The sequence below is a fragment of the Phragmites australis genome, chromosome 3 (genome assembly GCF_958298935.1).
Source record: "Phragmites australis chromosome 3, lpPhrAust1.1, whole genome shotgun sequence".
Classification (NCBI taxonomy): domain Eukaryota; kingdom Viridiplantae; phylum Streptophyta; class Magnoliopsida; order Poales; family Poaceae; genus Phragmites; species Phragmites australis.
This window is the reverse complement of record NC_084923.1, coordinates 41,164,522-41,180,628: the sequence shown is the minus strand read 5'-3', so window position 1 is coordinate 41,180,628 and position 16,107 is coordinate 41,164,522. Positions and strand designations below refer to the sequence as shown.

The 16,107-nt window shown below is 42.9% G+C and overlaps 2 protein-coding genes across 2 annotated transcripts; one reads left to right on the top strand and one right to left on the bottom strand.

The window, feature by feature from the left end:
• The first annotated feature begins 224 nt into the window (after positions 1-224).
• On the top strand, positions 225-7,044 carry LOC133913118 (mitogen-activated protein kinase kinase kinase 1-like). Its single transcript, XM_062356172.1, has 9 exons — positions 225-1,790; positions 3,549-3,633; positions 3,746-3,808; positions 3,959-4,116; positions 4,986-5,061; positions 5,144-5,203; positions 5,355-5,462; positions 6,289-6,503; positions 6,630-7,044. Coding segments are annotated over exons 1-9 (2,169 nt in total). The 5' UTR covers positions 225-387; the 3' UTR covers positions 6,631-7,044.
• A 199-nt stretch (positions 7,045-7,243) lies between these two features.
• Positions 7,244-15,232, bottom strand: LOC133913117 (uncharacterized). The gene is made up of 10 exons (XM_062356170.1): positions 13,989-15,232; positions 13,099-13,230; positions 12,875-13,023; positions 10,549-10,818; positions 10,336-10,466; positions 10,022-10,139; positions 8,341-8,433; positions 8,130-8,207; positions 7,675-7,762; positions 7,244-7,540 (listed from the first exon to the last, which is right to left on the bottom strand). Exons 1-10 carry the CDS (start codon positions 15,193-15,195, stop codon positions 7,533-7,535), a joined length of 2,274 nt encoding a protein of 757 aa, XP_062212154.1. The 5' UTR covers positions 15,196-15,232; the 3' UTR covers positions 7,244-7,532.
• Positions 15,233-16,107: the final 875 nt, after the last annotated feature.

Here is a 16,107-nt window from a genome sequence, read left to right as displayed (position 1 = left end):
AGCCTGAATCGACCCTTCTTAGTTCTTACCGCACCCCCCCCCCCCCCTCGTCGTCGCAGTCAACCCGCGTCCGGCCAGTCTTTCGCCCCTTCCTTAAACCCACCCACAAAAGAGCCAGCCGTCCACCTCCACTTCACTGATGTTGGCCCCCACTGAAATGTGGACCCACCTGGCATTGGCCTAAAGCGTGCTCCCTTTTATATTGAAAATTCGATGACGCCACCTCATACGCCACTTGCCCTCCTCGCAAGCAGCCGAGCTCCCCCGCCCCCCAATCCTTCCTCGGTGCTGCGGCGCAACCGCAGCTGTGAAATTGAGTTCGAATTCCGACCGGCTCCCATGGAGCGGAGTGTGCAGGTGTGAGTTTCACTCCTTGTATGGATCCAGATGTTCTCGTGGAGCCGTAAGCAATCCTCCTCCTTGGGCCGCCGCGGCGGCGCGGACGCCTCCATGGACTCCAGCAGCCGCAGCGGCGGCGGCAGCGGCAGCGGGAGCCGCGGACGGAGCCCGCGGCTGGATCGCCGCAACGCGGCGAAGCACATCGACTACGAGGTAGGGACGGGGGCGTCTTCGTCGGCGGGCGCGTCGTGGTCGTCCTCGTCGTCGATGGAGCAGCAGCGGTCGCTGGGGCTCCGCCCGTCTCGCTCGCTCGACCTGGCCCCCGGGCCTCCCGGAGCCGACTTCCGCATCAGCGGGAGCGCCGAGGGGGAGGTCGACGAGCTCTGCCGCAGCCTGGGGCTCTCGGGGCCCGAGGAGTTCGCCATCCCCGTCGCCGCCTGGGAGGCGCGCAAGGCGCGCTCCAACTCCGACCTCCTCCCGCGCTCCCGCCTAGTCCCGTCCCCTCCTGCCGACGAACTCTCGCCTGTCGCCCGCTCGGTCTCCGCGTCCGAGGTCCAGCCGCCTCTCTCCGTCCCTGCCCCCATTCCTGAGGAGTCCCTCCACTCTTCGTCCACTTCCACCGCCACCGATTCGGCGGAGGAGCCCTCTGTTGCGGGGCCCGAGAACTTCGCAATCCCCGTCGCCGCCTGGGAGGCGCGCTCCTCCGACCTCCCGCGCTCCCGCCTAGTCCCGTCCCCTCCTGCCGACGAACTCTCGCCCGTTGCCCGCTCGGTCTCCGCGCCCGAGGTCCAGCCGCCACTCTCCGTCCCTGCCCCCATTCCTGAGGAGTCCTTCCACTCTTCGTCCACTTCCACCGCCACCGACTCGGCGGAGGAGCCCTCTGTTGCGGCGCCCGAGAAATCCCCCAAGGCTGCCCCAGCCGTTGCTGTTGTGGCTCCCATCGCGGGCTTGCCCCTCCCCTCGCCAAGGAGAAGAAGAGGGGAGGTCGGGATACGGGGCGCCCGGCCACCCGTGCTCTCCCCGCCTCCACCAATCACGGCACTCGCGTCGCCGCCGGTGAGGAGGTCCTTTGTTGCTGATGACGTGACTAGGTCGGCTTGGGACATTGTGCAGTCGTTTGCTCCCAGGGAAGAGAGAAGTGAACTGGGAGGGGCTCATGAACGTGTGGACACTGGTCACATGTCGGACACAGAGGAAGAGGACGAGGTTGAGGATGGGGTGGCAGCGGTGGAGAGGGAGCTGAAAGAGTTGAGAATAGAAGAGACCTTCGAAGGGTTCACCGGAACATCTTCATTGTCGACAACGAACGATGACGATGCATCCAGTACAACTACGGAGGCTATGTTCATCATCTCACCGAATGGGAAGTTCAAGCGGAATATTAAGTCATGGATGCGTGGTGTTCTTCTGGGAAGCGGCTCATTCGGGATGGTGTACGAGGGGATCAGTGAGTAAGTATCAGTGCTAGTTTGAATTTTACTGTATGTTCATGTCGTTTGCATTGTTAATATCAGTTATCAAAAAGGTACTGCAGCCCTCTGTCTAATTTAGTTATATATTAAAAGTTGTCCTGGTATTTAGCCTTTTCTTCGGTTATTTTGATGAAAGATAGGCTTAGCTAGTCTAAATATCCTCTTTTGTAGAAACTTGGCACAACTTTTTCACTTGGTGCCTAGAATTTACCTCCAATCATGATTTAGGTAGGCAACTGGACGTTAGATTTTTGTAATTCATTTTAATTTTTTAAACTGAAGTTCTATAGATCATCAAGGAAATCGGAATGCTATAGAACTCTAAAGAAACATGGTTTGGCAGCATAAGAGGGTAGACCACTTTCCTGTCATTTCCTGTCAATGTGTATGCCATTGCTAAAACCTGGTGTAGGTCAAAAGATCCCATATGTCATCGAGAAGGATGTTTATTGCTTACCAACAAATTGACACCTTTTGAAAGATTTTTTTTTTTTTTGAAGCTGTGGTTAACAACCAATGATCCCTTTATATCCAAAGCACTAACAACGCGTTGGCCGACATATAAGTGTGTTACCCCTTGGCCTGTTCTAGTGATTTTGAGCGACGGTCACCACATTTGTCATTTGTTGGTTTATTATTTTCTGAAAAAAATGCTCAGATTATTATTTTTAAGTTGCCTGGTTTTTTCTTAAGTCTATGTCACTTTTTTGGGACCATCGGATTTGTATGGTGATAACTGGATTGTTTGATTGGGTGTTAATCTAATGGCTAAGAAGGTGACATATAATTAAGAAAAAATCACTTTACAAATAGAAAAATCCAAAAAATTTGCCCCACACAACATGGACATGTTGAGAAGACACAGAGGCTAGGACAATTAACTGTAGTTCTCTGAACCTTATATATGTATGTACCATATCACATCTTGCAAGTACCTTGTGATGGTGCGAGTGTAACATGCATATGAACACTGTTTATGCAAAATCCACTGTATTATAGATTGCCTAATATATGAATTATGGGTGGCGAAGTGATAAAGCGCTGGAGCCACTACCATTATAGCATGAAATAGCCTTTGTGAAGTTAGTATCTCTGGTATCTCATGTAAATGATGTTATCTAATTTGCTAGGACTAAGGGATAAGTTCTGATTTGACTTATTTTGAAGAGTCATGTAACAAGCATCCTTTCTGTACACACTCTTGCCATGCAGTCCAAGAGCGCATATTAAGTTATTAACCTGGTCAGTCTGTGATTGAATATATTGGGTGCTTTATCTTGTTTACTACTTTACTGTCTCGCCAATCTGGCAAACTTAAGACAGACTTTAGGGATGTAGGTTGAGTTTGGGGAAATTATAGCATACAGTACGGTATGGAACAAGTACTCTCAACAGACATTTATTGATCGATTTCCAATTGTTTGCCATCAGTATCCTGCTACATGCAACCTTATGGTAACTTGTCCTGAAAAGATCCTTTTTAGTTGCAAATTGCAACCTTTGGAAGATGTAGCTAACTTATTACCAATGTACAGACGAATTTCTTTCATGCAAAATACTTAAGGAATTTAATGCCTGATTCATCTTCGAAAGATTCTTAGGAGTGACAAAGAGAATGCATTTCACCTGATTATAGAAGTTTAAGTCAAGCACCACTTAGAATAGTGTAAAGTGCACTCTTCATCTTTTTTGTCGTGCATTTGAAAAGATTAATTTATTTTAATGACATATATGCAGTGAGGGTGCGTTTTTTGCTGTGAAGGAAGTATCTTTGCTTGACCAAGGAAACAATGCGCAACAATCTATTCTTGCACTTGAACAGGTTATAGCTGCTGACCTTGATTGTTATTGGCTGTGTTATAATATCATCTGTTGTCTTTGCAGCTACACCTGTCATTACTTGTGCACAGCTCTAATTTTTTTGTGGTTTTCAGGAAATTGCACTCCTAAGTCAGTTTGAACATGAAAATATAGTCCAGTATTATGGAACTGACAAGGTACTTTGCAGTTCTTTTGATATTGCCTGGTTATGCTTTTAGTTCTAAAGATTATTTAATTTAAGTAATCATTTGTCATTTGTACAATCTATTTAAATGCATATCTAGTAATATTTTTCAGCCATGTGATCTGTTTATGTTTCAATGCAGGAAGAATCTAAACTCTATATTTTTATTGAGCTTGTTACACAAGGTTCTCTTTCATCCCTCTATCAAAAGTATAAACTACGAGAATCGCAAGTCTCTGCATACACAAGGCAGATCCTTAATGGATTGGTTTACCTTCATGAGCGAAATGTGGTCCACAGGTATTAAGCTGCCCGTTTTCTAATATTTATTGGGTTTAATGCTTATGATGTTGTAGCGGTAACAGATTGTTTTTTAAACCTCGTATCCAACAAAGAATAATGTGAAGCAGGAAAAATGAACTTTTTAGCTCATGTATCATTTATTTCTATTGTGATTAGCATATTTTGGGGAACAAATATGCTTTCCAGTATCGACTTCTGGAAATAACACCAAGCAGTACACCTTCTTAAGGATTTTGCATGCAACCCTGCACTGCAGAGTCCTGGAGGCTGGAAGTTATATTGTTCCTCATGTTTAGTAAACAAGTAAAGCTATTTGTATGTACCCTGTAAAAGAAACTATTTGTATATAGGACCATATCCTTCCTTTTTACTTGCATCTATTATTGGGTTGCGTGTGAGGTTGAGATGCAGAGTTGGTAAATTATCTTTATAGAATTTAGAGTTTATAAGTGTCTTAAACACTACGGAGTTTGGGCTGTGAACCCTTGAAGAGGCCCACTAACACAAATTGAGATGGAGTTAACCTTTCTGACAACGAAGTATTACCATAGGTTGTAAGCATATGTAGGTTAGTCCTGTTAGAGTGAGCACCTGAGCGCTTGGTTAGCTCATAATCAGCGTTTTGGGTACTCCAGATCAATGACAAACTTAAATTACTTATCGGAACCTGGCAAAAGGCAGTCTTTTTTGGATTGTTCAAAAACTTGGCTAAACATACAAGCTAACTTGGTACTGATAGTTGTGAAACATTATAAATCAGATAGTGTGTTGTCTTTCTTAATGCTGTTCATTCCTTTTTGGGGGCATGGGATATGTCCATTTGATACATTACTTTCGGTGAGCTGAAACAATTGCCTCGTATCCAGAGATATCAAATGCGCCAATATATTGGTTCATGCAAATGGATCTGTAAAGCTTGCAGATTTTGGATTGGCAAAGGAGGTTAGCCTTCGTCCTGCTCAGTTTTTTGCACGTTCTCAATGACAAATTGTCTTATGGTGGTAGTTTCCTCGTTCAATTTCAGATGTCAAAAATTAATATGCTAAGATCATGCAAAGGAAGTGTTTACTGGATGGCACCTGAGGTAAGAGTTACAATTTAGCATTTCTTATTACTTTTATGTAACTATCATTCTTTGTAGTGAGCATGTTCCATTTTGATGTTATTTTTCCACATTTGAACAATACTTGTGTGGTATCTCTTGACCAGAAGTGAATGCACCTTCTCATTTCCAGGTTATTAATCCTAAAAAAATGTATGGTCCTTCAGCTGATATATGGAGCCTTGGCTGCACTGTGTTGGAAATGCTAACCCGTCAAGTACCGTTTCCTAATGTGGAGTGGGTATGTCATGTTTCAACTTTATAGTTTATGGTTATGTGATATTGATTTACCCCATATTTTTTCATGTACTTGCAAGATTGTGGCAAGATTCTCTTCCTGCTACTATTGTAGCCACAATTTGACAAGATTATCTTCCTGTTACTATGGTCCCACGCGTCAGTGACTCAAAAAAGTGTGGAAGATTCCTTTAGGCGTGCCAAAGTGTGATGAAGATTTTGATCGACTAACCTTAGGCGAGTGTGGCAAAAAATTGTGGCAAATGGTAGCAAAGTTAGTATATGAACCGAACAGGCCCTAAATTTTCTTTATTGTGTTAGGCCGTATTTGATGATTAGAATATTAAAAGTTTGAATGAGTGTAGAAATTACGTTGCAGAAAAACTTATGTTCTCTATTTGATTTTGCAATGAGGAAGCACTAGGATGTTAACAGCTTCCCCCTTTTCTGTTTGTTTTTAAAGGAAATATTCCTTTTTCTGTTAAATAAGTGAATTGGGATGGGGCAGAATAGAGGGAACCCGTTGTTTATTTTCCTTCCAAGCCAGTCTATTGCAACTCGTGTAATATATTGGAATTACATCAATTATATCCTTGTGGCTATATGAAATTACATCAATTATATCCTTGTGGCTAGAAAGATTTATTGGACCCGCTGCTGCCTCACTCAAGGTCTTGATTTTTGAGCACTTTTGGGTCAGGATATCGCATTTGCTAGTGCATGAGATCATATTTATCTAAATTTGCTTCTTCCTTAATAATTTTCTGTCTAACTCATTGGTCTCAATACTGGCCTCCATCTATCCGCTAAAGTTACTTGGCTACTTGTAGACAAATGCTTTCTTCATGATTGGAAGAGGGGAACAACCTCCTATTCCCAGCTACCTGTCAAAAGAAGCTCAAGATTTCATTGGCCAGTGTGTAAGAGTTGATCCAGAGAAACGGCCTTCTGCATCACAACTTTTGGAGCACCCATTTGTGAACAGGCCGCTGCGAGCTTCATTCGAATCTTCATCTCCCCCTGCCAATGATCGGGTCAGGTACTGGTAAGTTTTTCTTTCTACCAGAGGAATGATCAGGCTTCCATGTTCTCAGCTTTCGAGATTATTTAGCTAAATATATTTTTTCACCAATTTAAACATTATTTGATCAGTATCATCTATGCTTCGCAGATCTTCATGATCTCTACTCCTGGTGCCAGAAAGAAATTTCGTGGACTTGTTTAGGATAGAGATTAGCACGTGTAGTTAGTAGGGTTGGCGAGCTTTCATCATTGGCTGTGTTTTATTGGATTCTTTGGGTAATCTTCATTAGGCAAAGGGTTTTTTTCTTGAGGACATTCAGTAGATTTTTGTACACTTGGTAGGTAAAAGGGGTTGGAATTGCCTGTGATAGAATGATGCAGCGTTAGCCGATGTTTGTAAATGTTTGACATAATTATTCTTTACTCCATGGTTTGTTGCTTGAAAAGCAACTTGGAGCATTGACTTGCCTGGTGTTATTGTTTTTCTTCATAGGAGAAACTTTCTTTTCTGATGTTATTATCCATGTAAATCTATTTTCCATATATATCATTTGCTGCTTACACGTCGATGTCTCTGACAAGAACGTACCATTACCATAACAATTTGCATTTGTACAAGACACAACTCTTAAAAGAAATATCTGGCTAGATAATCATTACCTTATTCAATTCGATCTTTATTCATTCTGTATTCATAACCAAGACTGCAAACAATCATATTTGTGTCCGAAGGTAAACTCCGAATCATATAATATGAGCGAGTGGTACATCTGATTGCACCGCAAGCCGCAAGACATAAGGCATGATACATGGCCATGATAGCACGTGGCTTGTATAGCAGTGCACAAATATCCGCCTAAAAAAACTTAACAGCAGTATTTTTGGAATATACACAAATATGATTTGCAAGGTACATTGATTACCGCAAACATTTGTGCATCTAGCTTATTCATCTACCATAAGAATGTATTATATGGACTTGGGAAGAGACATCAGTTATCGTTGCGAAGCAACTCGTGTCCTGCATTAACATGCCGCCCTATCAAAGCTGCTACGACCCTGGAAGGGGGAGAAAAAGGCAGTAAGCATCACGAGGACAACAAATAGCAACAACATAGAGGCGGTGGAAAGGCGGAAAGATAATCATCCTGTGCTTAACGCTATAACAACATGATAAGGGAAAGGCATATTACCTGAGTGAAAGACTTCAATACCATCAGACAATTCCACAGTTAAATGGATGACTCTCTGGGTACGCTTGCGCACAAGAAATACACCAACCTATGAAGCCAAAAAGGAACAGTTTTTTGGGGTCTATAGCTGGTCGATAAAATGTGCAATCCATATAGTTGTTGCTTGATTTCGACTTGATCAATAGAATAAAGAAGAACGAACAGCGAAGGAGGAGAGGATGGTCATTTTGCAGATTGACTAGCAGTCAGCCCTAACAGATCAAACAGTAGAGGCGTTGAGGGGATTACAATTTAAGCTCGGTGGCATTGAAGAGACAGGTGATACTGCAGTGGTGGATCAGGGATTCTAGTTTAGCACAATGGCATGAAAGGGATCATCTCCAATCCATAATCCTAACCCACACAGATACAATGATACGGTTTTTGACATGCTTTGTATGCAGCTAGAGGTTTACCTCAACATCAACTTTCAAGCTGAGATCATTGCTCTTTTCAAGATGCCTTTCGCCAATACCGAGTAGTATTTCTTCCCACTGAAACAAAAATGCACAATCAAATTACTGTAAAATAAATTGGAACAGATGTAGACTTTTAGGCCTTGTTTGGATTGGCTGGGCTGGGATCCAGACCTCTCAAAAGAAGGCCAACAAGGACTGAGATCTATACCTGAGTTACACTTGAAAGACTCTCTCCTTGGCATGAAAGAATAACATCACCAACTCTAATGCCAAGTCTCTCTGCAACAGATTCTGCCGAAACCTAGTAGAATTTCAAAAGAGATATATCTAATGTTAGAAAGCATTTTCACTGGTTTGATTTACATCTAAGTAATCCAAGCCAACCCAATTTTAAAAGGGAAAACTACATATCACCCCTGAAGTTTGGTTTGATCTTTAAATTTCATCCTGAATTATGAAACCAGATATATTTCACTCTAAACTTTACAATACCACTCAAATTTTATCCTGAACTAGAAAACCAAATATGTTTCATCTTGAACTAGGAAACCAAATATGTTTCATACCGAACTTTACAATACCACTCAAATTTCACACTGAACTACGAAACCGGATATATTTAACCCTAAACTTTACAATACTACTCAAATAACACCTTAGCCAATTTTGAAGGGTGGTTTTACCTATGTGGCAAGTCTGCATTGACGGTTAAGCTATGTTTAAGGGTGTGTTTGGTTGCTCGAATTTTTCCCAGTCTAGCTTGGTGGATGCGTATAATCTTAAAGACAAGTGTGTTTGGTTCTTTGGATATACCACTTAATCTTGTTTTTCTTCTTCTTTTTTCCAAGTGGTTTTGGCATGTATTGACTTGATCATGTTGCTTCATCATCATTTGACGTCTAGCTGAGCTAACACGGGCTGCCGCCGGGGTCTGTGCTACATGTCACTTAATCTTGTTTTTATTCTCTTTTTTTCCAACTGGTTTTGCCATATATTGACTCAGTCATGTTGCTTCATTATTATTCAATGTCTAGTCGAGTTAACACGGGCTGCTGCCAGTGTCTATGCTGCCACGTCTCTGTAAGATGGACGGTGAACTGGACTAAATCAGCCATGTCAGCATGCCCTTGTGGCAAAAACATTCATGCATACCCATCACATAGGCAAAACCGTCCTCCAAAATCGGTTAAGGTGTTATTTGAGTATTGTAAAGCTCAGAGTGAAATATATCTGGTTTCATAGCTTATGGTGAAATTTAGGTGGTATTGTAAAGTTTATGGTAAAATATATTTGGTTTCATAGTTCAAAATTAAATTTGAAGATCGGATCAAAGTTCAGGGAGTGATAAAAACTACTAAAAGCAGCATTCCATCCAGCGTACCAAGTCGAGGAGAAATGGTAGATTGGTATAGGGTAGTGGACCCTAAATTTGTGAAAATTGTGCTTTGTTAACTTATGCAATGTTGCGGAACATATGTGTATATTTAAATGTTGAGAACTTAGGTAGTGTTTGGTTCGTGGGATGAGGTGGGACGGAGCGGATCCATCCTGTTTTTGAGCTGTTTGGTTGGAGTTCAGTGGGATGGGATGGTTCTGAATCAGAGAATATTCTTCAAAGATTCGGGACGGATCCGTTCCAGAAAAAAGACTGAACGCAGCCATCCCACTTGGGACGGGTCACTGACGGTGGGCCCGAAATCTAAAATGGAGTCGTTCCATCCCACCCACCAAACAAACATCTGATTCTGGACCATCCCATCCCATCCCTAAATACATGAATGGAATCATCCCATCCCACCTCGCTCTCCAACCAAACACTACCTTAGTGGCATATATAAAAATAATCTAACTTAAATGCAAAAATAAATGACTTAATCAAGTAGGCATACCTCTCCTACGATGAGACCAGAGGTGACACCGTAGTTACGGGACAGAGACTCAATATGTGACGTGTCTAAAAAACCCACTGTCCTCAGCTTGAAGCCAAGCTGGGGTCGAGCAAGTCGCCTACAAAAGGTTATGTCGTTATGATTATATATTAAATGTATTGTACAGATATAATTAACACATATTCAAAATAAGCATCATCAATTAAAAATGAAAATAAACATCATTTACATCTCTGCAACCTCTTATACTAGAATGCTATCCGCAATTCTCTACTACCCAAAATATTGCAGTTAGTGGTGGTGATGGTACATACCCGAATTTTCTCAACAATCCTGAACACTTGAGAATGAGAGAACTTGGAATGAAAGCAGTAAGTGGCAGCATGCTAAATAGCAGCCCCACAAGTTTTCCATTAAAATCTGTCAATGCACCTCCACTTCCGCACTGCATACAGAGTAGGATTTAAATCGTGGAAAACTATAATTATTAGGTAAAAACAAATCAAAAGAATAAATATAATCATAACCTTAGGAATAGAATCGCTGATGAATAGATAGTGATTATGTTGATATTCACATGGGTCTAAATACTTCACTTGGACCGTCTTACAAATCAAATCCATCTTCTTATCCCTGGCTAGCACACATAAGTTCTGTTCATACTCCAAATTGGTTTCCAGGGGTGAAATCTGCAAGTGCGAGCCTCCAGAAACTCTATAGAAGGCAATGTCATAATGCTCGCTGAAGTATAGCAATTGACCTTCTAAAGTTGAGCCATCAAAAAGGTGAACCATGACCTGAAGTTAAAAAGAAATAGTAGATTAAAAGCAAATAATGTGAAAGATACTCTGCTCATTTCCATAATGCACACTTTGACTGTTCATTTATTTTTTCTAAGTACAAAATCATGACAATACAAGAAGTACTTCCAAATACAAATTCGATGGTAACACTATTGTGTGAGGAAACTGTCAATATCCGTGGCACACCTAGGAGAATCGAGGGCGTATATCCCTATGTCATGTGTGATCAGATAAGCATGGGCTGGCACAACACAGCCTAACGCAACCCTAAGAGCCCCTCTCTCTCCCCATCCCCCTCTTATCCTGATACTTCAAGCATCATGAGTGATCCTGGTATATAAGTGATTTCTATCTCTACAATTTATATTTGACCTAGTCTGTGTATTCTTCAAGCGTTCGAAAATGTTAATTCTATATTACTTTATACTGCAAAAAAAGAAGTGTTGTTACTATAAGATGATGGTGAAGGATCTGTAACAGAAGCTATTGCATCTTTGGAGGAGGATGACAATCTTTGTTTGATGGATTTGTTCCATCAATTAAAAGGAAAGAGGAGGATTAGTTCTTCCAAGAAGAAGAGGTTAGGTTCCTCTACGAAAAAAAAGGAGAGCACCAACCAATGTGTATCACACTCAGTTGAAGGTGAAATGGTATCTTCTAAATGTATATGGAGCTACCCAAGCTGTTCAGAAGGATAAATTCCTGACTGGATTAGCTTCTTTCTGTCACCATGCTCCTTTCCCATTGATTGCTGGAGGAGACTTCAATATCATTTGTTTCAGTTCAGAAAAGAATACAATGAATTTTGATTCAGTCATCCAACATATGCAGAAAAGTTTAATGCAGTCATCAAACAATTCACTGTTGACGAGGTGGAGGAGGCAGTGTTCAGTATGCAGAAAAACAAAGTGTGGGCCCTGATGAGTTCATAGCAGAATTTCATCAATTCTTTTTTTTTTCTATCTGGAATTTTATCAATTCTGTTGGGATGTGATTCAGGGTGATCCCAAGCAGCAGTTTTTTTCTTCTTAATAAAGGTGACTTAGACATTGCTCGATTAAATTACGGAGTCATCACATTACTTCCAGAAGGAAAGAAGCAGCCAGAATTCAGCAATACTGACCTAGCTGCCTAAAATCATCACAAAAGTCGTCACAGATAGGTTGGGACTGATAATTGACAGCATAATCTTGCAGTATTTGCATGGCAACTCTTGTTTTCAACTCGAGCACAAAAAGTCAGATTCTCCTAGCTGGGGTGATATTTTAAACCTGAGAACTATGTTATATGAAGGATATTGGAAAATAGGTACAGGTAGTATAGTCGGATTCTTGGGAGATACCTGGATGGGTCAAGAGTTAGGACTAACGTATCCTGAATTATATTTTGCAACTAATCATGAGGCTACAGTAAATAAGGTGGTTGACGGTACTAATCCTGTCAGCTTCAGAAGACACTTATCAACAGAAAACATGGACAGATTGTATCAGCTAATACAAAGGTAGAGCAATACAACCTAACTGATGAATGATGGATTGTTATGGTAATGGGACTCGAAGAGGAAGTATACAGTCATGCCAATGTACAATACATTGCATGGGCAGCTTCAGATACCCAAAACTGAAGATGTGGGAATACAATTTACCAATGAAGATCGAGTTCTTCTTGTGGTTGATATCTTGGAACTCAATCCTTACAAGGGATCATTAGGCTAGAAGAGGATGGCAAGGTAATAAAAACTGATCAATGTGTGACCAGGCTAGAAGTATTAACCATCTCTGTAATTGGTCATTGCTTTGGATGCATTGATAAACATAATATTAATACGACAATTTGTGCAATGGGCAGTGCAAAGGCTTCCAGGTTCAGATCAGTAGTTGTGTTGGGTTTGCAGCTTTCAGTTGGGCGGCGTGGAGTGTGGACAGCAACGAATGATATCACCTTTGAGGGGCCAAAACATACCGACCCAAGCCATTTTGCATAAAAGGTGTTCTTTTCTCTTGTATTGGGTAGGTCTACAAAATACAACAGAGGAGAAGGAGCGGACTACCTTCGCCTCGGGAGCATATTCCTTCTCCGACCAATCATCAAATGTTTTCTTCGTGCAAATGAGCCAGGCTGAAGTGAGAATGATACCGGATCCCTTTACTTCATCCCACTCAAGAATCAGACCGGTGCACTGATTAATTTCTTTGTCATCTGCATATACAGATAAAATTAACAAATTGCATCAATCTATATTTCTATTGAGAGAAACGAAGTTTAGAACATTACCAAGGTAGGCTGAAAGTTTCAAGACTGATTTGGCAACTCTTAGAAATGTCTTCTTCTGTTTTGGACTATAACACTCCATAATACTTGAAACAGAGTGAGATGGCCTAAGTGTCAGTAATTTTTCTTGACGAGCTGTATACAAACAAATATTTGATAAGTCATAAAAGACTTCGGGTAAACTTAATTAACATCTTAGTTGATTTAAGAGCAAATTTCAAGAAACACCAGGTACTTGTGCGCTTGTAACACAAAACCACATATTTTAGAACTTTTTGCACAAAATCGCAGGAACTGAGATTGTGTAACAGAAAACCATACGTTTCTTTACACAAAATCAGGAACATAATGTTCCCTAAGAACTGCACATTAGAAATACAACCAATATGCTCTAATGTACACATGCAAGCACCTTTGATGACTCAAAAGTTATTAAGACAAAACTTAAACACCTTTTAAGTATTCCATCCAGCCATGCATTCCTCCAAACATTAATCCCTAATCCAAACCAACCGACCCAACCCAGCTATGCTGTTCATGATTTTAATTGCCATTTTTCCACGTATTGTCCACAAAATCCAACTAGGGGAGGCAAGTGCTTGCGAGTGCGAGTGTGACCACCCAAACATTAATCCCTAATTCCAACCAACCGATCCAACCCAGCTATGTTGTTCATGATTTTAATTGCCATTTTTCCATGTATTGTCCACATAATCCACCTAGGGGAGACAAGTGCTTGCGAGTGCGAGTGTAACCGGGGTGTACTTGTGGCTATGTTGTTACGCAGCCCTAGTGCCTGTGGTTTTGAGCAAAGAATTATAAATCTGTGGTCTTACGTTACAAGTGCACAAGTAACTCTTTGCTCTTGATTTAAACATAGAAATAAAACGGACCTTGCTTCTCCTCATACTTGCGATAAGCGTGGTTGTAGTTGTTCAAAGCCGCTCGATCACGAGTTAAGCCGTGGTACACTTCCCCGGCAGGACTCGTCCAGATAGGTACGAGTGGAGGCTGCGGCTCACGGAGCGGGGAGCTGCATGCGGAGGACTCCGAGTCCGAGCCCATCTCCTCTTGTTCTACTTCTACCTCCTCTCGGACCACGCCCTCACCCAGTTGGTGCTCTTGTGCTGCCTCCTCTCGGCCCATGCCATCATCCAGAACCTTCTTCCTGCTCTTCGACATGATTGGTTCTCTTCTCCTCCTCTTCGCCGATGTTGTTGGCGTATTATCAACTGCTGGGCGGGTAGCGGAGGACTCTGCAATGGGGATGCACGAGGTTTCCGTCCTTTTCTCCGGCGTCGGCTCCGAGTCAGAGTTGAAGTTTTGTGAACGCTTCAGGTTAGTCGGCTGCCTTTCGGGATGCTGCGGTGGCGATGCGCTGGGTGTCCTTCCATCCGTCGGCTTCCTTCCCCACGGCGGATGCCGCGGCGGCGGTGCCCACGGGGGAAGCCGCGACAGCGATGTGTCTGTCGGCAGCCGCGATGGGGGCACAGAAAGGTAGTCCGACGGTGCTGCGCCATGGCTCTCGTCGCCTACAGCGCCTCCGGGATCGGACGTTGATCCCGATCGCATCTCCGCCCGTCCGGAAATCCGGCACCCCGAGGTATCCGGCGGCGGAGGAGGAGGGGATTGGGGTGGTTGCGTGTTGAGCGTGACGTCCGGCGGCGGCGGTGCCCACGTGGGACGCCGAGGCGGCGGTGCCCACGGGGGACGTTGCAGCGGCGGTGCCCACAGGGGACGTCGCAGCGGCGGTGCCCACGGGGGAAGCCGCGACAGCGATGTGTCTGTCGGCAGCCGCGGTGGGGGCCCAGAAAGGTAGCCCGACGATGCGGCGCCATGGCTCTCGTCGTCCACAGCGCCTCCGGGATCGGACGTGGATCCCGATCGCATCTCCGCCCGTCTGGAAATCCGGCACCCCGAAACGTCCGGCGGCGGTGCCCACGGGGGACGCCGCGGCGGTGGTGCCCACGGGGGAAGCCGCGGCAGCGATGTGTCTGTGGGCAGCCGCGATGGGGGCACAGAAAGGTAGTCCGACGGTGCCGTGCCATGGCTCTCGTCGCCCACAGCGCCTCCGGGATCGGGCGTGGATCCCGATCGCATCTCCGCCCGTCCGGAATCCGGCACCCCTAAACGTCCGAAGGAGGCGGAGGAGGAGGGGAGGGTTGGGGTAGTTACGTGTTGAGCGTTTTTTATAGCAGAGGGCGAGTTGGGGGCCTTGGATCGGCGGCGTAGTGCGTGCGCCAATCTTGTGGAGTTTTTTTTATATATTTTCTAATTTAAATAATTAAATAAATATATTTCGGATAGAAATATTTAAAAAATAGGTATCTATCGCTCTTTTATAGGATAGGTAAGCAGTCCGCCGGTGCCACCATGATAACACTGTCCTTACCGCCCTCTCATGAGGAAAAATAATTAAATAAATATACTTCGAATAAAAATGTTTACAGAAGTAGATCTCTACCGTCGTCTCATAAGATAGATAAACAGTTCACTTATCCATGTGTGAACAGTACTCAACAGAAGTACTGTAGGCTTCGGTTCCTCTCCCATCTTATCTGTTTATAATAGTATATTCTGATACTTCAAAAATTTTAGGACTTTTTTACGTATTTTATAATCTATGTGCAACCTATTTTAATTGGATTCACTCAAAAAGCCTATATAGAATTTAAACTAAAATTCTCCAAAACATCTACTTTATAACTTCTAATAATTATTAGTACCTCAAATAAATTTTCAAAAATCTGGAAAAATTCACTAATATTCTTCTTATGTGATGGACTAATTTCTAATATTATTTCTAGCCCTAGGTTATTTGGTGAAAAAGTGAATTCATCTGTAATGCTCTATTTATATGCATTTTTATCATTTCATGTGATATTTTTCTTTTAATTCAATTTGAATTCAAACAAAATTCAAACATATACAAAATTCAAAGCTCCGCGTCCCATGTCGTGCTAGTGAGATCCAAGTTGGAATGGGTGGGGGGTCCAACGGTGAGCGTGCGAT